Source organism: Toxorhynchites rutilus, chromosome 3 (genome assembly GCF_029784135.1).
Source record: "Toxorhynchites rutilus septentrionalis strain SRP chromosome 3, ASM2978413v1, whole genome shotgun sequence".
Taxonomy (NCBI): Eukaryota; Metazoa; Arthropoda; class Insecta; order Diptera; family Culicidae; genus Toxorhynchites; species Toxorhynchites rutilus.
Window position 1 is genome coordinate 129808583 of NC_073746.1, and position 22813 is coordinate 129831395.

The following is a 22813-nucleotide window of genomic DNA, read 5'->3' on the forward strand; positions in this document are numbered from 1 at the left end:
CATCAGATCCTGGCAAACAAATTATGAAAAAATCAATTTGTGTTTAATTATTATTTTGGATAATATTTTAAAATGCATTAAACTGTATTTCGTAAACTCTTTTTTGAAAGGTTTAATAGCCCTGATAAGCGCCGTGTTTTATGGAATGGTTCCAATTTAGAAATCTTAGTACTCGTGGTTTTGAAAAAAAAACATTTCGAACGCCCTCGATGCCGCCTTGTTCTGGATTTGCCACCAAAGCAGTTTGTATAAAGAACAAACTTTTTTTCTTCTGCTACCTGCTGCTGTTTTGCGATTGCGTTTGCCACTAGCCACTCGCTGCAACTGCCCATTGTTGTCTTGATGTCCACCGAACCGAATGTGGTCTGTTCTGAATGCGGGTTGTCTTATCGTCGCGAGCAGTTTGCCAGCCAACTCGATCACTTCGGCGGCCGAACCTATATAACGGCGGCTAGGTGGACTGGTGCACTGGTACTAACGCGCTCGACCTAGCTACCCTTGCGGAGCAATTGGCGGATACACCTACGGGGAACTGGAGACCAACACTGTTCGAGCGGGATTTTGCCTTTCCCTTCACTATTCCTCCTTTGTCATGTCCAGACATGGCTGCTTGTGTTGGTTTGTTGGTGTGATGTGATGCGAAACGATGTGGTGTACGGTTTGGATGAGAATGATCGTTACGGAAGGAAGGAAGGTATTGTATTATAGAGACTTTAAACTTTTGCAGTTCATTCGTCTCTAGCCTTGAGAAAGGCCCTTTGAAAACTCTACTCTACTCTACTCCAGCGCTACCACCTCCACCCTCTTGCCTTGAGAAAGGCACTCGATCCCTCGCCGTCTAGCTCGTCCAGCAACGATGTTGTCCAGTCGGTGTCCACACAAAGAATGTGTGATCGTTACGGCAGCGGAGCGGGGATTTTTAAGCTGACTGGCTGGCTCGAGAATTACGCATGTGTGAGACTGCGACCAATGTTTCGTTAATTTTTTTCTTTTTCCTTTCCAATCGTGCTTCATTCTATTTCGCTGCTGCTCTGGTTGCCCGTTTTGGTCGGTACGATTTGAGGAGCACAAAATGGACCAATCAAAAATGGGCACATAGTGCATTTTGACAATGCTTGATATTTCACAATTATTCAATTATTTATCTCAAGAAAAATGAAATGTTATTCGTTATGATAGATGCGTAGATATATTTCCTATCAATTGATGCAAAAACCTTTGCGATCTATTAAGAAATGCTCGAGTTATAAGCGTTCCAAATCTTGCATTTTTTCCTACTTGTTCAGTGCCTAGATTTCCATTTCACCCCCTATATCTTCCGGTTAGACGTAGTCCTACGTCAAAAAATCCACATAACAACAACTATAACTACAAATTTAGAGTAATCCATAATAATTCATTAGAGCGGAAATTCTTTTAAAAAAACATACTTAATTCCTTTCTTTCGATAGAGAAGATATTATCCGCCATTGAAAAGAAGTTTTGAAACTTGAAAAATCCTTGGAAAATGAGGACAAAATGCGGAAGTGTTCTCTTTAGTAAATGTAAATTCAGGCTTCGTCTTTTACGTTGCCTCCAGCAACACCAATGATATCCTCCACTGAAAACGGCAACGTAATAATAACGAAAACACACACTTCCTATAACCATCAGATATTTAACAATTCAAATTGATCCTGTCACACTCAAACAACAGGAGCCTTTTGATTATTGCTTTATTTTATTGCTTTGTCGAAATGTGTTACGCATATGCAAGCCAGAGTGGCACGACATTTCACGGGGTTGATAAACTTCGGAATGAAATAATCAAAATCACTAGGACATACCCAAATACAGCACCGACAGACAGAGTTACGTGAACGAAGCCGAAGTTCGTCGGAAATTTCTCCTTCATAAATAATTCATCAAACGTGTTCATGACGCTGTGAACCATTACCCCGTGGAACGTCTTCCGGACGCGAGGAAGAAGTTCCACCGGGAATAATGGCTGTTTTTATCCTATAGCTCTGACAAACTGGAATATAAATAGAAGCAAGTAAAATGAGTAAAAGCGGAGATCGTTTTTAATTCTCTTTGGCCCCGTCTTTGACGCCAGCCGGAAAAGCTAAACGTTAGATTTTCGCTAAAGCTTTCGAGTATCCTAACAGGAACGTGAAGCTGCGTTGATCGGGAGGTCGGAGAATATGTTTTAATTAGAATCACAGAGGATTCTGTTCTATTTTCGCTAGTGGAAGTATGCGATGCGTTACATTTTTCCATTTTTTTATTTCTCCAAATTCAATGACATTCATTATAATTTTGTGAGCTATTTGATAAGACTGATTGAAAACCAGGTCTATTGTTACTAAATTTTACATCAAGCTGAGCAAAAAGGACGGAATAATGATCTGAGTTCATTGTTTTTATCGTTCTGGAGGTAATTCAACAACAAAACTTCTTTTGCATGCCAAAAAATGATTCCAGTCAGCATGGGTGATTTTCATGACGCATTCATAGTGATGCTGAGAAAGTTGCATTCGAATGTGTTTTTGATCCAATGGTGAACGTGACAACAATTCGCACAAAACTTTCTAAAACCCAAAATTTTAGTCAAAATATTGCCCAAAGTTTCTCGTTCAATCTCTCGCCGATTCCACCTGTCGCGCGATAAATATCATGTAGAAAAGATAACAACCATTCGTCCGTTGAATAGTCAATCCATTTAGCAATCAACTATAATATAGCAGGATAATTCGATCCAGTTCATCCAGTTTCCCGAGTTAATTTTCGATAAGACGCGTAATGCGCGATTAAACACTTTCAACCGCATAACACGCTTCGAGAAACTTTTCGCTTGAATAGCTTTGCGGAAACTTTACTCGTCTACCTATTTGAAAGATTCCAGTGAAAATATCGTTTCCAGACGGTGAACACTCTCATTAGTCCCTTCGCTAGATTCGATCAGGATTGTGAGCATGTCACACAGAAAACACAGGAGGAAGTGATGCCGATTTTAGTGGGGGAAAGATCCTTACACCAGAGATGCTGCTCTGTCGATACGCCAAATGAGTGACTTCTGTGAGTGAACATCATTGTTCATCAGGAGAACGTTAGCCCAAATTTGCGTCAGTCAAGTCGAGATTATTGTTCCGGCTGGACGTTGAAGGATTTCCGTTTGCCATTTCGTCAATTGGTTGCCAGAAAGCTGAAGATACCGTGTTTTGTTAGACATACGTGTACAAAAGAAAATCGATTTCTTTTCCCGTTTTTACGCGACCAGCTGCAAACCAAAACGTTACGATGATCTGAGTGTTCCATGTTTGACGTGGTATTACTTTTAAGATAAGTGAAGTGGTTCTGTGGAGAAAGTCAGCTCTCACATCTGCTGAACTATTCATCACTTTAGGATAAGTATCCCGTCACAGATGCTGTCGTGCGTGCTAATGATGTGCTAAATTATACCCTACATGTGGTACCCATGACATGCCAGCAGAATTCAAGATTTTCCAGAGTCACCTTTAACACAGAGTAACAAGACTGTGCAACATTTCATGAAGGTAAGCTTATTTATGACTATATCTTTCATCGGATTATCATACGGCCCCAGCGCTCAATTGAATTTGGAATAGGTATGGACCTTTTTAGCAATTGGCAAATTGCTCGAGTAATAGTTTCGAAAATAGCTTTTGCGTTCGTGCTTCCATAAATAGTCTATCTGCCAATTAGGCTAATTAGATTTGCTCTCGGAAATCATGTAAGCAGGAGTAAAATGATAACAAAAACAGGATGAAGGGTAAACATTGTTCAATCTATCCGCTCATGGCGTATTGCGGAGAATAAAAAGGTGCTGCTTACATAGCGAATAACAATTAGAATGGTGCCGTTTTTTCTAATCTTGCATTCAAGTATGTTTCATGTGTGAATATGAATTCAATTTTGAGACACTTTTTGAGCACATGCAAAGCAGACTATTCAATAAAATGTCAAGCAACAAAATATTCTTTACGGCGTATTTATTAGGGCAGTATTCTAGTCTAGAAATTAGAAAAAAAATCCATTTTTTTCCTTTGTATTTCTGTAGTTTAGGCATTCAAGAATATACTCTAGAAAGGATTTATCGAAAATCTTATTATTAACCGAGTTAGAGCCATTTTAGTGATGTGGTATCTAACCTGGTACGGCCATAAAAATGAACTTCAAACGCGTTTTTTACCGAAACTAGTTTTTTCAAACTGGCGTACACGATATCTCGAGTTCTACTGAACCGATTCATGAATCTCTAAAATTTTTTTTTGAAATTTTACTATTTTAAAAAAATCGGAAAACGTGAGAAAAAACGTTTTAAGGCAGTATTCTAGTCTAGAAATTTGAAAAAAATCGAAAATGTTTTCCTCCATATTTATGTAGTTTAGGCATCCAATAAAATACCCTAGAAAGGACTTATCGAAAATCCTATTATTAACCGAGTTAGCGCCATTTTAGTGATGCGGTATATAACTTGGTACGGCCGTAACATTGAACTTCAAACGCGTTTTTCTCGAAACTAGTTTCTCCAAACTGGCGTACACTTTTTTTTAACCTTCGCACTTCGTCAGCTCTTAACTATTCTAGTTATGAATATTTTTTCTCCGTTCAATTTTTGTTTTATTGTTAAAAGATAGATAAACAAATTATGATATAATGGATAGTAGAAATATTCTTGATTTTTTTACGGAACTCGGAAAAACGTCCGAACTTCGTGTTTCTACACTAGAATACCCCCTTAACAGGATGAAGTATTTACATTTTATTCTCTTCCGATTACAGTACAAAAAGTACTGATTGGTACAGATTTTTTCCGCGTGTGAAATTTCTTACATTTGAGCAAAACAACATTAAGGTATATGACGACTTTTACGCCGCAGTATCGCTTGGTGCATAAAAACATTTACAATGCGATAATTGATCAGTTTCATTAGGACGAATTTCGTTGTGTTAGAGGCGTTTCCAGGGTTCTACGATGGGAATATACATGATCTGAAGAATAAATTCCGTACCCTAAAGGTAAAATTACTCCGTAAAGAAATCACAGTTTCAGAAAACGAGCATGTGCAAGATTGGCGGACAAAAATTTGATATCTAAAAAGAATTGACGGTTCGCTCGCATTTTCGACGCTTCGATGCCTTGTTTGTAACTTTCTCACTACGCCTCGCTCTTCGGCAATTTTGTCTGAATATAATCAGAACAAAAATAAGCTACTAAATCGGCTCAGCAACGATACGATGAACGCTATTTTGAGATCAAAAGATTTGATTAAACATAGTAGCTATGTATAAGCATCATCAAACACACTAATGACTTGCAAATGTGAATGTAGTATTTGAAATAAATGAATGAGTATTTCTTTCATTCTAATAATATATATTTTTTCTACAACGAATATTTTAGATGGTACTGATTTTTGGAAGAAGAAAGATTTTTAACCCCTCTGATACAGATTTAAATGTGGCAACACTGCTCATAACGAGTGAGTCATTGGTTGTTTGGTTGTTTGACCGCGCATAACATACTGTTTGTTCGTGAAGAATACAATACCCCAAACGTACCCCAGGCGCGGTCATTTTGAGCCATACTGTTCCATTTAGTGTACGAAAATGATTGGGACAGCTCAGCAACTCAAATGCCGTAATGCCGTATGTGCCAAAAAAGGGGACCTCAAAGTGGTTCCGACCAGGACAGAACGGACAATTCAGAAATATTTTTTATATGCTATGTTATAACATAGCAGGTACGATTTTTTTTCCAGAATCCTAATATATAGATCACTTGCATAAATCAGTGTGCGTTGTTTGTTTCACTGCAACGAATTGGACGTTGCAATTCCCACAAGAATTCAAGTGTTAACGAATAGGAGCTGGAAAAACCACGAAAAAACGAAATCGAATGTGAAGTAGGGGAAGGTAATATGGGGGTTAATATGGACAGGTGGTTGATTTGTATAGTTACATTTTGAATTTCAGATTTCTGTTAATGAAAACACCTTCTACATGTCATTCTATAATATTTAAGTCACCCTACGGCAATTAATACCGATCAAAAGTGGAAAAGGGAAACAAAAACCGAAAATCATACATGATTCCGCGTGTGGATGTAATTTTAGCTGCTTCGATATTAAGCATTTTGAGTGGTTTAATATCAAAATTCAATTCGCTAATGGTTATATTTCGGTTTGTGAGTTAACAGAAAAACGATATTAGGTATATACGGAAAAGTAAATTTATTTTTGAGAGTGAAACTTAAATTGTTGAAATAATTGTGTTGATGGGGTAAAACGGACAGTTGCCAGTGGGAGTGAGATGAACTGTGAAAAGTCTGTCTTTTCCTAAGAAATGCCCTGCGTCTATAAATGAAAATAAATCGCCAAATGTGGACTGTTTAGAAACTGACTGGAACCAAAAGCAAAATAGTTGAGGGTCTGTCCGTTTATACTGCTGAAAAGCACGATATTACTTCTGGGTGGATTAATTCGATTTTTTCATCATTTAACGGACACTCGCTATGAGTTCAGACCTTGGTTGAATAAAATTATTCATCTCGCAATCGATAAATCTCTACGTTTCATGTATTACAAACCTGTCCATATTACTACCACTAATATGTCCATATTTAACGCATCGAAAAAAATGTTGTACTTTTCGGATTTCAGCTAAAAACATTAAAAAACACTTTTTTGTAAAATATTTGGCAAATTAGGTAGAAAAACAGTATATTGAATTGCAAGAAACTGCAGCAAAGTTTTGGGAAACATGAGTTTCCAAAGATATAATTGAAGTTCTTCTTAACATGTCCGTTTTACCCCCACCTCCCCTACTTTGAATTCTATGTGTGAAAAAGATAGTAACGAAGATGGTCAAAACAAATACTATAGAATTGTCAAAATTCGCGTTGAAAGAAAAAATAAGAAAATTGAAGTTAGTTCAATGCGGTGATCTATAACCACGAAGTGTGCCCCCATGCACCTCAATTAATCATATTATCGAGCAATTTTGCGACGATCTTCTATCAGCGGTTTTATGGACTAAAGAAATAAATACAACATTTTTCAAGTTTTACCCAAATAAAACCAAATTTTCTAGAGATTCTAGAACAGCTATTATCAACCTGCGACCCGCGGGTCACATGTGGCCCTAAGGGCTTTTCTGGTTGGCTCATCTATTGTTACTTTATTTTAATCTTTTTAGTAATCTTTTTAGTATGTATAACAATAATTAAGGACTACGTTTTTTGGTGTCAAATCGAAAAACAGAACAAGAAAAAAGTAATAGAAATAGCAAATGAAGCGTTCGATCTACGGACAAAGTAGATAGAGATAATATTGCAATTTAGGCTTCATCCGTTTTCAATTTGTAAGGTATAAATAAGCCATTCGCATTTTCACAGCATTCGCGGTCCATCAGTCAGTCAGTCCAGCTAGCGTTAAGACAACAGCGAAACTTTCTAAATGTTCGAGTCGATTTCTTTGTCGTCTAATGTAGCGTGCTTGTGTATTTTTGCACTACATCATTTTTGCGATGCAAGTTTAAAGTTTCGAAACGAAAGCGTTATGTTTGGAATGCAAGGATTTAAACGTTAATACCTCTTTGCCTTTGTCAAGATCGTTCAGCAGTTGATGCATGTCATCGGATGGTCGAGAAAGTAATATGAATGTCGGGCAGAAGCAAAATAGAATAGAAATAAATAAATAAATAAATAGGATGTACCGTGTCGGTTTTCAAAATGTAATATGGTGATTGTATGTGTATAATTGAAGCATATTGTTCATTTTATGCATTATCGAATAGATAACGGTGGCGGGAGAATAAATAAGTACTGATTGCGCTAAGCGCATTAGCAATAAAGACACAAATCTCGTGTAATGTTCTTGCGAGAACAAGAATGAAAAATGAATCTCTCACCTTCAACAGCTCCTTCAAAAGCACGCAAACCCATCTTTCGACTAAAGGGTTATTTTAAAAATGTCGATAAAGGAATAATATCCGAAGTTATCAAATGCGTATTGATTTTTATATGTTTTGTTGAAAGAGAGCTTTGATGAATTTAAGGGTGGATTCATTGGTGTGATGAAATATAAAGACATTCTTAAAGTCTCAGACTCTCTCAGTTCACTCTAGTCTTAAAAATGCCAGTTTGGATAACTCAAATAGACCCTCGGCCTTAAGAAAGTTATTTGGGAGGCATCGCTGCCACTGCAATTTAGTCACCAGCTGGATAACTGATAAATCGACTATAAATGACTTATTGGAAACTTTCTCCGATCGATCGATAAAAGTGGCGTCAAAATGCAACACATTTCAAGCCGGAAGGTTTTCAACGGTCATAGCGGCGTTCTTCTGTGAAAAACTGAAGGTGAAAATTTGTTCCGCAGCGGATGCTATCGCCATCACCACCCCACCACACATACTCGATTCGTTTTGGATTTTATGCTGCCATTCTGAGTGTTCTTTGGAGCGTTGTTTTTGGGAGCGTTAGAAATGTTATTTTGCTAAAAGATAATGAAAAACAAGATATACAATAAGTTCAATTAATTGGTGTCGCTCTGAGAATTTATTTGAAAATCAGAGAGTTTATTTTAAAAATATTTGAAAATCAAATTGGAGTTTTATCGGTCCGCGAAGCGTTCGCGCCCCTCGCACAGCCTTTATCAGTGCTACTCAATATTTGTATTGAAGAGTTTCATTCTTGAAATTCTGTAAAGATCTTCAAATATTGTTTCACAATGGTGTTCGAATGATGGGAAATATGATTGGGTGATCTTGGATCGATATTTAGAAGATCGATATTTTCCTCTCTAATTTCCGGTTTTTTTAAATTTGTTCTCAAAAAAATCGCTTAAATCGATTTTTCCTCTTCGATATTTCCGATCATTTTGAGCCCAAAAAAATATTCTATAAACATTGATTTTAATGTCACCAACAACCGTCTGACAATATTCATAATCATCGGATCCCTTTCAAGGTTGTCAAATTAGTAATGAATATCAATTGTTGAATTTCTAATGATAATGTTTAATTAATTTATTTAATTAAATGATTCCCTGACGGTACAAGATAAATTCCCTGGAAAACACAATTTTTCTGGGCTTTCAAGTTTTTTTTTGTGACGTTCAGCAGAGAACCAAAATGCTTTTGACGTTCAAATAGAAATGCGAAATGTTTATTCATTGTTTAAACCAAGGAAAACACTGATAAAAAATAAATAAATAAATTGGAAAAAGGAAAAAGACGATGTTCGTGAATGTGGAGAAAGTGTCCCATGAAATAGTTTCAATGCCCATCCCTATCCTTATTCCTATCCAATCCATTCCCCACCCATCATGAATGCAGTGTATGATGCATTACAAAACCAAAAATAGCAGCGAAACTCGAAGTGCAATATCAAACGCATACAACTAAACAAGTTCAAACGAATCGATCCCTACCAATGCAATATTTTCATTCCATTTCCAACCGTTTAGCATGTTACATCGCGTGAATAAATCCAGTTGTAAGAAGTTTCAAAAGTGTTTTAATTTTCCTGTGCCACATCTAAACGGTTTGGTCTTCCACAAGACCAAAGTTAGAGAAAACTCCAAAAATTCTGAGCTATCATCCAGGCCTCCTTCAGCCGAAGGATCCGCCACTTCCTCAATGGTGTGATCCACCAGACGATCCGCGAAGATCGAGCTTTTTCTAAAGATCGCCTCACCCTAATGGGAAACGTCATTTTGATCAGCTCGAATTATACCATTGGTGGTGTTCTGAATGTCGTGAAGACTGAGCTGAATTGCAAAGCCGTACATCTTGAGGACTGCGATAATCTCGAGCAAGTTATTGTGCAAGTCATTCTTTCGCACGAATTCGTGCAGTTATCTCGATATCTATACAAAACATGCCGATACCGTCCTTCATTTACTAGAAATATCCAGCCTTCGAGACTCGACTCATACAAGTCAACGATCTTGTCAACGTGAATGACAAGCTTCTCGATCTGGTACTCGTCAGTGAGACTTGTGCATCACAAGCTGTATTCAGCTGTTCGGACAATGATCTCGGATTATTAACATGGATTCATAAAAAGCTTTCGAAACCTTTAACTTGATGACCTCCACCAGCACAGTTATTCGCAGCATCAAGAGCGTTAGTTCGCACCTTCTCCCGACTCATGTCCAATCACTGTTCGTTAGACGCGCTACTCTTTCGTTTCAGTCTGGCCGGCAGCAATATCTGCGTTTGTGGCCGAGGCTACCACGACATCGAACACGTTGTTTGGTCGTGTGAGGTGTATCTTGTTGCCAGATCGAATTTAGAGAACTCCCTTCGGGCTAGAGGAAGGCAGCCCAATGTGCCGGTGAGAGATGTGTTGGCTCGGTTAGACCTTGATTACATGTCCCAAATATATGTTTTCCTTAAATCTATCGATGTTCGTGTGTGATTATCCTTATATCCTTATACCCTCCATTTCTTCCTTTATGAGTAATTGGTCCGCTTGCTATAAACAGGAGAATGAAATGTAAATTCACAATAGATGTACGAATAGATTTAAGAATTGAGTGTGTGTGATTATCAACATTGTAATAATTTCCTTATACCCCATCCTTTTCCTGAGAAAAATATGTCACCCTTCTAATCTCGAGTTCACCGCGAGTAATCGGTTTCCCACATTACTAACCATAGATTTAAGAAAATTGTTCATATATATAGTTTTAAAAATATATTTAAGATTTCGGCTCCTTTAAACTTATGCAACTGAGCCTGTAAAAATAAACGAATTTATAAAAAAAAAAAAAAGAGCGTTAGCAAGTATAGGCCGTTTACATAGACTCCTCGAAGACTTTCGGAAAAGTACCTCACAATCTCGCCGCCTTAAAACTGAATCACTTTGGTCTGCCTCCCTAGATTGTTCGCTGGCTGAAATCTTACTTGTCATAGGGAGGCCTTCGTTAAGGTTCATGATGCCAAATCTGATATCTTCGAAATACCGTCAGATGTCCCGCAAGGCAGTCATGTGGGACCTCTGATCTTTGCTTTATTCAATAATACTAACCGTTCATGGATTCCAAGATACCGTACTGCCCAGGGCTACAATAACCCGCTTGACAGATGTTGCGGACTTTTCAATTACGTGTAAGGTAAATGATATTGGTTTGTCCGGTCGAAAATATGATCATGGTTTGACCACTTTTTAGAATGCTCTAATTCAGCGCACCTGTGTCAAATCAGGTTTTCGAATGTTTCCAAACATATAAATAAAATTATCTTTTTCATGAATTACATTATTTTTATAGTATACTTTTAAGGATTCACATGTTTTAAAGGATTATAAAATCCACCTCCTATTGATGTCAATGCGCTCCTCATTTGAGCTAACCTTCAATCAATCATCAGATGATTATTTCGCACGTATTCAGACCTTTTCTGGGTCATAACACTTACAAATATCGTAAACATCATGCTTGCATACTATTTGTATCAGATTCACATAGCTAAACCACGTAATTCACGCATTTAGATGACCTCAATTCTGATCATGAGTTGTCCAATTCACTAATGTTGTTTTGTCCACATGATTTCTATGGCAACCGCTTGGCGCGCTACAGTTTGTTTATTGTGTCCTTCGCGCATAGCAGTAATAATGTTTCTCTGCGTTGAGTGTGTTGATGTGAACACTTTTAAAATGCCCAAGAAAAGGCAATATTCCGAAGAAAGTCTAAATTATGAATGGATCAATATGATGACGGTAAACTCAAACAATGATAAATGCAACATCTACTTGAAAATTCGAATTTTTTTCATTCATGAATAGTTATTTCTAAAACCGGACAAATCATGATCACTTTTTGGACAAACCATGCTCATAATTTCTTTCTGAGGAAAATCGTTAAAAAAAACATGAAAATTTGAATAATTTCAACGCCTTATGGTAATATTAGCAACTAGAGACTTTTCAACAAATCCAAACTCATATTGATTATATGTGATTTTCATGAAGAAATATCGATTGGAATTTACTAGTTGCGTGAAAACACCCTAAATAACAGAACAGAATAGTTTTTAAGAGCATTATCAAGTGTTAGTAACCAATCTGTGTGACTTCGTGTCAAAGATGTTGATAAACAAATTAGGATTAATATATGGTTTATTTCACCATTTTATGAACTGCATTAAAATACTACTTCGAAGGAAATTCTATTTTTCAAGCATTGGAATGGGTTAAATATAATTTTAGATAAATCAAAGCCAATCTTCTTAAAATAAAACGGTTTCACAGAATCCAATTTTCTTCCAGTTTTTTTAAGAGCAATCTATCTACAACTCACCTATTATATGCCATCTAACGCAATCAATCCAAACCAAATGACCAAAAAATACCGCGGGACGTCTTTCGTTCTGGACGACGAAAGCTATTTACGACGAAATACATTATATTATTAAAAAAAAATACTGAAATCGACGAAAAAAATTTTTTTTTATATATGTGATTGAAAAAATTGTCATTTTTTATTTAACACCCGTTATCGCTTTCATTGGGAAACTCTTCATTACTTAGAAGAGCGTAGCACTGGGACTAATTGATTGGAATTCAGAGCTAGATGGGTTCATAACTAACCAACACACAAGCGCAACATTAATTCTACATTTACGAGATCCGCTTCTCTGCAGTCTAACAATAGCTGCAAGGCATAAATCCTGACAAAAGCAGATGTAATTTAATACGCTCTTTTCTATGAATGTTTTATATCGCAAACAAGTCCAGTGTACCGAGACAGTTCGTAGTGTTACAAAAATAGCGAACTGTGTACTTCAATAAACGCAGACTTTCTTATATTCCTACAAAATTAAATACCTCAAAATTCATTATTTCTTATCAAATCATGAAACTATATTCTCAAGCATGCCTTCGCTCTATGGGTTCCCCATGCACACAACGAAGCTGTTGAATTTTCTTTGCTGATTCCCTTGTGGGTGGTTTCGGGTTGGAATTCATGATAGCGCGCCCACCCATTCTTGACATCTTGGCCGCCACAACAACGGGCGGTGAGGTTAGCTTCGCAGCATCCGCTATCAGCATAAGTTTTGCTTTCGTTTGGTTTCCTTTTTTTTTCGTTTCATGAATTTTTCACACCAGTGGAAAGCGGTAACACAAAAAAACTTTTCTCCGTGGACATTTCTGCCCCAATAAATTGTAACTAAATGCAGGAGAAAATGAATCGCTTTCGCGGAGATCGTTTTATTGCTAAAAACGGCGACGAAATGCAATTTAGTATAGAATAACTGTAGTGATATGAATTTGCATGTAGATAAGAAGACGCCGTCGGGAATGGTTATTTTTAATTAAAAACATTTATGGTAACTTCCTAAAGTTCCCCAATAACGAGATGTAATCTAAAACTATGCACTCATTTCGATGGTCTGCTGTATTGTTATTTTAAGTTTTGAAACTCTGCCAATTGATTGCATCATCTTTTTAACGACAAATAAAACAGTGGATTCAATTAGTGCGTAAATGGCATCAATGCTATAACGAGTATACATCACATGATACTATCATGTATCATGATATTGAAATGCTTTTTGAGTAGCGGAAAATTAAATATGATTTTTTTTATCTTATATGAATCTTTAAATGAAATAGATTATTAAAATTAGAACCAACGAAATTCCATTTTTATTTGTAGTCACGCATCATGGGCAGATTTCTCGAGAAAAGTCGTTCTCATGTCGATAGGTAAAACAAACGCACGCAAGTATGTAGCTCATTTGTCGTTATTTATTCAGATGTTTTCATATGCCCTGGGGTGAAAAGTCGACACAATTTTTTTTTGTCACTGGCACCAGCAAGCATCACGACTTTTGCTTTTCAGCCATCCCACGAATTTCGTGACCCGTGCATACACGCCAGGATAGTTGCGTTGGGCGCACGACTGGCCCCAGGACACGACCCCGATGATTTCGTAACGACCGATGGCTGGGTTGATAAACTGGAGCGGGCCACCGCTGTCACCCTGAAAGGACACATGGATGATACAATCTGGTATAATTTACGACGTGAGTTTTGTCGTTGTATCCATTCGGATGTGTACATTCCGAGAATCGATGCAGCTCAATACGTTTTTTTGTCGGAACGTAAAACAATAGAATACAATATAATTCAATCAAAGACCTGCCTACCTGACATGAGTCCTGGCCTCCTTCCAGATAGCCGGCGCACATCATACGATTGGTGATTTGAAATCGAAAGTAACCAGCACGTTTGCACTCCTGATTGGACAGAACCGGCACCGTTAACTGTTGTAACGTCTCCGACAAGTGACCATGGGCCGTTCTTCCCCAACCAATGACCATTGCCTAAGGAAGGATCCCATAAATTAACTCATTTAAATTGAATATTTGAATAATGTTCTGAAATAGGACGGCTATCTATCTATAATAAAAATCTATTGTACAGAACTGTTAGCAAACTGTTACAAAACTACATGGTGATGTAGCAAATCATGGCAATTACGTCTCTTCCCGATTGGTAAAATATCTTATGGGCAGAAGTTAGTTGAAAATGGGTGATGTGTTGTACAGGCGATATCCTTTATAAAAAATAAGTTACTTTCGGAAGTTCATGGCTCATAACTCAGGGCCCTCAACTGACCATCTTTGTGTGTTATTCTAGCTACTACGTCCACGCAACAATCATCATGTGACGGTAATCCCAGTTCCTAACCACTCACATTACGGTCTGCTGCATCGGTAATTGTACTATTAATAACACAACAATGGAAGCCTCATATCAACAGTCCTGCTGTGTATGATCCAACTGGGAAAATTCTAACAATAAGAATATTCTCACGCCGAAAAAAAATGCGATATGTGAATCGATATAATAGAAATACTCTTACGCCTAAATGGCTACTGTGTAATAGAGAAAAATGTGTATCGATAAGATAGGAATACTCTTACGCCAAAAATGGCTACTGTGTAACATACAACAAAATTAGCGTTAGATAAAAATGTACACGAAAGAATTCGGCTCTGTTACTGCTGAAATGCTAAATGAGCCTAATAAAATAAACAGATGGGATGAAAAAACTTATATTAAAACGTATGAGTACAATATTTGATAAGCTGTCCCACTGCCATCCATTGCTGACATTCGAGCTTAAATCTTCGTGGAATAAATCGTTTTAGGATAAAAATTTTATAAAATATAATTGAGATTTTCCGTTGATTAAACTGATGTTTTTATAAGGCTTATGATAAAAGTTACAGTAATTTTGTGTTCGAGACACGACTGCCTATAACGTAGGATTACGTTAAGCTATTTGTTACATACTGATTTTGGATATGGTTGAAACAATACAATTACTATCTGATAAAATCACTGTGTAAGTATAAACTTATATTGAACGTTTTACAATGCTTTATCGGTTATTGCAATGAAATTCCGCGAAGCAACCAATATGTCGAATAATATTATGTACATTCGCATGTATACTACATGTCGAGCGAGTGATTCACGGGTAAATATTATGCACAGCAGACTTCGCAGTAATATTGGTATTTGAAAACCACAACACAGCGATTCAATATAGTACACGAAAATATCGTAGCAACTTATACCGTCGTCAATCTAGCACTTGCACGCGACGTCGTTTAATCAACTCTCAGTTCTCTCTTGACATACACTGCTCGTTGTCTAGAGTAATACTAAAAAACTTAAATCGCGACACACGATTTATATACATTTATTTATTTATTTATTAAAAGATACATTCATCTGACATTAGTCTTAATGAACTAGAGGGTTTAATATTATATGAGCCTAGAACCAGTAATACGTCGCTGGAAACGAGCTGCAGGTTCTCCAAACTCGAAAAGCTCCTCAACTGAAGAAAATGTGTGGATCATGCTCGTAACAGGCTCGTGTTGTCCATATGAAGTGCGGTGTGGGTCATGCCGCAACAGGTACGTTGACCGGAGAGATCTGCTTGGTGCACGCAGATTCAAGCGCGAGAGTAGGTAAAAGGAGTCGATTTCATTGGCCAAAATCTTTGCGACATAAGTTGCTTGTTGAATTTTCCGTCGGCGTTCTAATGTATCCATACTCAGCAAACGACATCTTTCAGCATACCGAGGCAAATTTGAAGGATCTCTCCAAGGAAGTTGCCTTAGGGCTCGACGAATGAAAGTTCTCTGGATACGTTCAATTCTGATGCTACATGACAGTTGGTACGGAATCCAAACCACAGACGCAGTCTCGACAATTGGTCGCACAAGTGAACAGTATAGTGCCTTTAGGCAGTACGGGTCGGAAAAATCCCTCGAAATCCTGGATATAAATCCTAGCTGTCGATTCGCCTTAGTGACTACCATTGATCGATGCAAATCAAACGAAAGCTTTGGGTTCAACGTTATCCCCAAGTCACTTACTTGTTCAACTCTCTCCAGTACAACATTATCAATCGAGTAGTCGAATGTGATCGGTGTTCATGTTCGATGAAAAGTCATTACTACACATTTAGATATACTGACAGAAAGTTTGTTCAAGCGGCACCAGTTAACAAAGAGATTCAACATTTCTTGAAGCCGAAGGCAATCTTCGATGTTCTTGACGACGATGTAGATTTTTAGGTCATCGGCATATATGAGCACACAACCACTTAGAAGGATGAGCGTCACGTCGTTGAAAAATATTATGAACAGCAATGGTCCTAAATTGCTGCCCTGTGGAACGCCCGATGTTGCGATGAATGGCGCAGAGGTACAAGATCCCAGCTTAACGCGGAGAGTTCGATTGAGCAGGTATGATTCGAGCCAATTCACTAGACTATCAGAGACTCCCAATCGAGACATTTTCCGCAGAAGGATACCATGATCGATGCGATCGAAGGCTGCTTTCAGGTCTGTGTAAACGGTATCCACTTGAACTCTGTTTTCCAAATGTGCAATACAAGTTGACGTAAATTCCAACAGATTCGATGACACAGAGCGCCCTGGCATAAAACCGTGTTGCGACGGAGAGATGTAGCTTTTGACATGAAAGAAGATAGCTTCTTTCACAATTATCTCAAATATTTTTGAAGCAGCAGAAAGACTTGTTATACCCCGATAGTTTGTTACGTCTCGTTTGTCGCCCTTTTTATGAACAGGAAACATAAAGGAATGCTTCCAAATCTCGGGAAAAATTCCTTGATCCAACGATGCAGTAAAGATACAGGCTAAGAGCTCAGCTAAAGCATCAACACAGCGGCAAAAAATTATTGCAGGTACACCGTCGGGACCCGGAGAGACCGATTTCTTTAATTTTTTAACGGCCTTAGTGACATCCGTAGAGCTAATCCCAAATAAGCGCAGATTAATGAGATTCTCTGGAACATTGATAGCTGCTTTTACAATTTCATCCGTATTCGCAGTCGCATTCGAAAAAACGGAACTGAAGTGATGAGAAAAAAGGTTGCATGATTCGAGCACAGATGTTGACTCCAAATTGCCCAGAAACACGGACTTTGGAATATACGACTTGTAGAGGGCTGAATTGAGCTTTCTATAGGCGTTGCAAGCACGATGAAAGTTGCGTTTAGTTTCAGTGGTTCGATATTGGCGGAGTTTACGCTGACAGGAATTTTTGTCGCGTCTCAAAAGTCGCAGGAGAGGAGAGCTCCAAACAGGAGCTCCAATTGCAAATAATATGGCAAAATGTTGCAGCCATATCATTAACGTCATTTGTTGCCACCCTACTGTTCCAGTCACAACTCTGCAGATAATCGTTGAGCATGGCAAAATCGATTTTGGAGTAGTCTAGCGGCTGTTGAATAGGGTCAGATGATTCACAGTTAGCACGGTCCTCACAATCGGTTAGAGTTGGTAAGGAGAATAATAGCGGAGGATGATACAGATCAATAGGTAACAATGGGCATATCGCTTCGTTCACAACAATATTGCAATCAGCATCACATACAACCAAATCCAGGATCCGACCCCGATAGTTGCGAACTGAGTTGTATTGCCGAAAGTGCAGGAAATTCAAACCATCAACTAGAGCAGCGCTGGCAGCAGACATCGTGGAAGCTTCCTGACTTAAGGCTTCGTCGTCAAGCAAATCCCATGTGATGTTAGGCTGATTATAGTCGCCACAAGCAAGAAGAAGGCATTATGTCACGTAGCTCATGCAGCGTAGATAGATGCGCATCAATAACACCTACATTCTGACTTCGATCGGGAGGTATATAAACGGCGCAAAGCATTAACCGCTTTTCACGAATACAGGCAGACACACAAACTTGTTCGAGATTATTGCCATGCATTGTGCGTACCTCAACAGATTTATGATGACTTGACACTGCAATAAGCACTTCTCCTAATGTAGTTTTGCGACTATTACGTGGACTACGGTCGCAACGAAAAACGTTAAAGTCGGTTCAAAAAAGTTGTAGCGAGTTGACACTATCGTCAAGACCGGTTTCGATCAGGATAATGACCTCGTAATTACAATCACAAATACATACTTGGTAAACGGAAAAAATCGCTGCTTACTCCTTTTTGATGGCGAAATATGGAGAGCGCAAATTGCATTAAACAAAACATGCGATTAACGCAGCAGAAAATCAAACTGAACATATGTTTTATTGCACAGTCCCATTTTCGTATTGAGTGAGAAACTGGGTGAGCACAGATCGCTTCTGCTCGACCAAATCAGAACGCGAGATTTTCATGTGGATAATGCTAGACTTTCTTCAATCGTTAGATAGTTTCATATAATATATAATTTTCTTCAATGTATTGAATTGCTAGAGAGTGCCCAAATCAATTGATGCAAATACCTCGTGAACCATCAGGAAATGACTGAGCGTTCGCTTTCGAAATAGGACAAGCGAGTTGTCGTGGCTAACAGAAAGCACGCAAACCAAATTGTTATCGGCAAGCACTTAACGTTAGAATATCACAACTATATACCTTACCATGACGCAGAAATTGCGGAGGTAGTATCCGAAGAGAGTCTGACATGTGAAACTATAATGAGGGAAGGAAATGGGCCCTCGAGAATGGTAAAAATACTGGACTGTCGCCAACTCGCAAAAGTCTCTCATGAAGGGCAAGAAAACGAAACTCCTCCTACTCGTTTCTAGTCTCTCCTGCTGGCTCCGACCTTTCTGTATACGTGGATACGTGTTCCTGATGAACGAACTGAGGCCACCTGTGCGATTGTCCATTCTGAAGCCCATGACTTGTCAAAAATTCAATTCAGTTGGTCACACATCAGCTCATTGAGCAGGGATAAACAGAAACGATCTTTGAAGAAATGCTGGAAACGCTCTTCCGCGGATAATTATAGCAACAACAACGAGCATCAACCGCAAACAATGTCTTCGCTTCGCTACCAGTTGATGAAATGGTCGCAGATTCAGTTAACACGGATTCACCGTTTATTTTCAAAAGGAATCCCGGGCGTAAAAATGTGACAAGTCCTAAATTATACATTCAAATTTTTGGTTTATAACTTTAATTGTGATATTTTCTTCCGAAACACACTCCACGAACTGATGTAGAAAGAATTCCACGATTTTAATATTACATATACTCTTGGAACGTTATGACTCATACGGTGATCTTATGCATTGTCAGCTTGTATTAGTCTCCGAAAGTTGCGGTTGACATGTGCTCACTCCTTCCTGAGCCACGATTAATCCTGAGAGACTCAACTCTCGCGGAACCGCAAGAGGAAACAGTACGACCAAAACCATTCATCTTTGATGACTTTTGTAACTGCTTAATTATGACAGTTTTGAACATTGGAGAAACATCACGTGTACTTAAACCTACCGGTTAACCTAGTGCTCTTGACCTCTCGCTTTGCTCGAATTCACTATCGTTAGATTGCAAGTGAAATATAATCCAGGATCCCAACAGTAGTGATCATTTGCCAATCATTTGTATCCGCAATGGGCTGAATTCTTCTGCATAAATAAGCATTTCATATGACCTCACAAGACTCATTGACTGGAAAGAATATGCGGCCACGATTGCTCTAGTTATCAATTCCAGAGATAATTTACCTACTTTGGAAAAAACATAATTTCCTTTCTCGTTTGATCTATGATAAACCAAGCTAAATACATGCGCATTGCACCTACAAATTTTATTCATTTACATGTATTAGTTGGAAATACATGCGTTTCTAAAAATTATACTACCTTGATCAAAAAGTTCCCGGAATCACCACCGTCTGTCATTGGCATTCTATAGAATTTTTAATGTGATAGTTTTACATTTCTAAAAGTTATGTACATCTGCTATTATGCGTGTCTCGATTTTGTTCAATTTGCAAAAAATTCCAATATCAATCGTTATTCGTGAATATTTGGCTAAAATGAAACGAATACCATTCAGCAACCGGCGAATTCGGATGGATGGCGCTGATGGCCATATCGCAAATCGATAAATGTATAAATGTTTCGAGGATTGGATCAAGCGCTGGTATAAGTGCGTTACAGTCGATGGGGGAGTACTTTGAAGGGGACAATATCGATATGGCTGTATAAACTGGTATTTTTCGTTTAGTGATTAAATTCTGGGATTTTTTTTTATCAAGGTGGTATGTGTGGCAATAGTTTCACACTCAGTCATGATTTCATTAAAACAACTTTCCCAGAGTTTTTAAGGTAACTTAGTAAAAAACCTTACCTGTCTCCCCTGATAGGTGTCCATTCCATCTGGTAAACATATGGGAATCAGATTGGATCCTATTGGTACGACATTCTGCAGTCTCAGAAGTGCTATATCATTGTTATTTCTAATCCCCTGATAATGGGCTATGGAGATAGATTCAACCTTTCGTTGTACCATTCCTGAAAATCATCAAAACAAAAACTTTATTGAAATCTTCAATTCTACATATAGTTATTATTGAAATAATTAGTATCGGTATTGTGTTATTGGAATAATTATTATCATTTTCGAAACGGATTCAAATGTCACATTGTTTGAAATGTGGTTATGATAGTCAATTAAATATCTTTCCATACCGGGATTGATAGCAGCAATGCTGGGTCTCCGCAAAAATACATCCAAATCCTCCGGTTTCACTCGTATCACACAGTGAGCCGCTGTCAGAATGTATCTGTCGTTGATCAAGCTTCCGCCACATGTGAAAACGTCACCGAGGAACAACGCCGCCATCCAGGGATAAGCGCTAACATCACTCTGATTGCCACCTACGACCCGAAAATCTGCTGAGTTCACTTCACCGCACGCTGAAAAACGATGTGAATCGATGAATAGAAGTTTATTTCACTAAGAGCCGCTTATTTGCCACATAATAAAGTGAAAGCTCATTGAACAAAATCGAACCGTGTTAAAAATAACACCAATGTGGAATGTAGTGTTACATCCCAAATTGTTGTTATTAATAATATTCTTTCGAAAATCTCACTGCACTGGGAACAGTCGGCGAGTCCCCTTCTCGGGTTATATACTACAGAATACGATGCCGAGCCAATTACGACTTTCCAGGAAACAAAAAGGCAACTTAATAGCAAACTCAATAAAACTTTGTCTGACATTCTGTGTTGTGTATATCTGCTAGTGTAGCCTTCAGCAACTGAGGCAAAGTTTTAATCGCACTTGAACCCAATAGTTATGTGCCTCTTCGCAGCAAAGTTCCAAAGGTGACTGGAACAGAAGTAATTTTCTGCACCCGGAATCAAACATGACCGAGTAGTACTTTAACTGGAGAAAGTATGCACTTGCTTGTACCCAGATGAAGAAAGTCCCGATGGCGCTCCAGGTGCAAAAGCTGTCATGTTTAGCCAACGGTTCTGTCTCATTTAGCATGAATAAGTTGATTATGCTTGATACGAAGCTGTGCGGGTATTTATATGCATATATGTTGTCATCTGTGGGAAGAGAGAAAGTGATATTCTGCCAGGGGAACAATTCCATCTGTCTGTCACGATAATCAAGCATGAAGCATCCGAGCGAAGGAGAAGAGCGAATGCAATTATTTGGGCTTCCTGGAAGTATGAATCGGTACATTCTGTGGTTATTCAGTTCCGTGAAGAGATTCCGATTTTGTACGTTAACTTTTCAAATTCAGTCAATTATTTTAAATTAAATTAATTAATAATTCAGTCAATTATTTTAAATTAATTAATTTAGATACTAAGACTACCATTGGGGTTTCTAGCCTGTTGGTAAATAAACAAATAAACATAAAACAATATTGGGATGGTTGAATACACCCTGGCTACATGAGTGTTATGTGCGAATTAAGGTTTCATTAGCATGATAGTTTTATTTGTCCTACATTACTCTCTTCCCGATTTCCACATTCTTAAAGTCATTAACCCTCTCACTACTAGCGTCGTCTATAGGCGACATCAGGGTGATACTGCACATTAGGGTGCCAATGAATGTATGGGAAAAAATCGACCCTAAAATTTCAAAAAGTTACCCTATCCAAAATGTTCACCACCTCGAAAAACCATCCTATGCCGAATTTCAGCTCAATCGGACTTAAGGAAGAGTGGCGCAAAGCAGTTAAAGTTTGTGTTTTTTGAAAATCGAAAAATCACCCAAGGGAGGAGTAAAGGAAATCAGGGTTTTCGAAAAAAAAATTTAATGCCAAATGTCTCAAAATAGCATGAAACGTCGTGATCTAGTGTCATCTCGAAAAATTTTTTTTTGTCAAAAATCAGCACTCTGGGACTTTGTTTTTTTTTAGGAGTAGGAAACGAAAATTATGGTTTTGGGTGCCAATAAAAATAGTTATCCCGATTTTTTGTTCGGATCTTGCTACAAAATATTGATGTGCACGATAATATACCCTATG

General features: G+C 38.1%; 2 protein-coding genes across 4 annotated transcripts in view; one reads left to right on the forward strand and one right to left on the reverse strand.

Moving 5' to 3' along the window:
• The first annotated feature begins 3119 nt into the window (after positions 1 to 3119).
• Positions 3120 to 22813, forward strand: part of LOC129776222 (synaptotagmin-5) — a 92542-nt gene continuing 72848 nt past the window's right edge. The window contains exon 1 of the mRNA XM_055781739.1: positions 3120 to 3536. The gene's annotated coding sequence lies outside the window, so the exon portion shown is untranslated. The remainder of the gene's footprint in view (positions 3537 to 22813) is intronic.
• On the reverse strand, positions 13744 to 21650 carry LOC129776224 (trypsin-like). 3 transcript variants are annotated; one of them, XM_055781743.1, is made up of 5 exons: positions 21544 to 21650; positions 21009 to 21236; positions 20668 to 20831; positions 14167 to 14343; positions 13744 to 14000 (listed from the first exon to the last, which is right to left on the reverse strand). In XM_055781743.1, the coding sequence occupies exons 2-5, from the start codon at positions 21160 to 21162 to the stop codon at positions 13821 to 13823; spliced, it is 675 nt and encodes a 224-aa protein (XP_055637718.1). In that variant the 5' UTR covers positions 21163 to 21236; positions 21544 to 21650; the 3' UTR covers positions 13744 to 13820. The 3 variants fall into 3 exon arrangements, with proteins under 3 accessions (XP_055637718.1, XP_055637716.1, XP_055637719.1); XM_055781741.1 differs by having other exon boundaries at positions 21416 to 21637; XM_055781744.1 differs by having other exon boundaries at positions 21607 to 21629.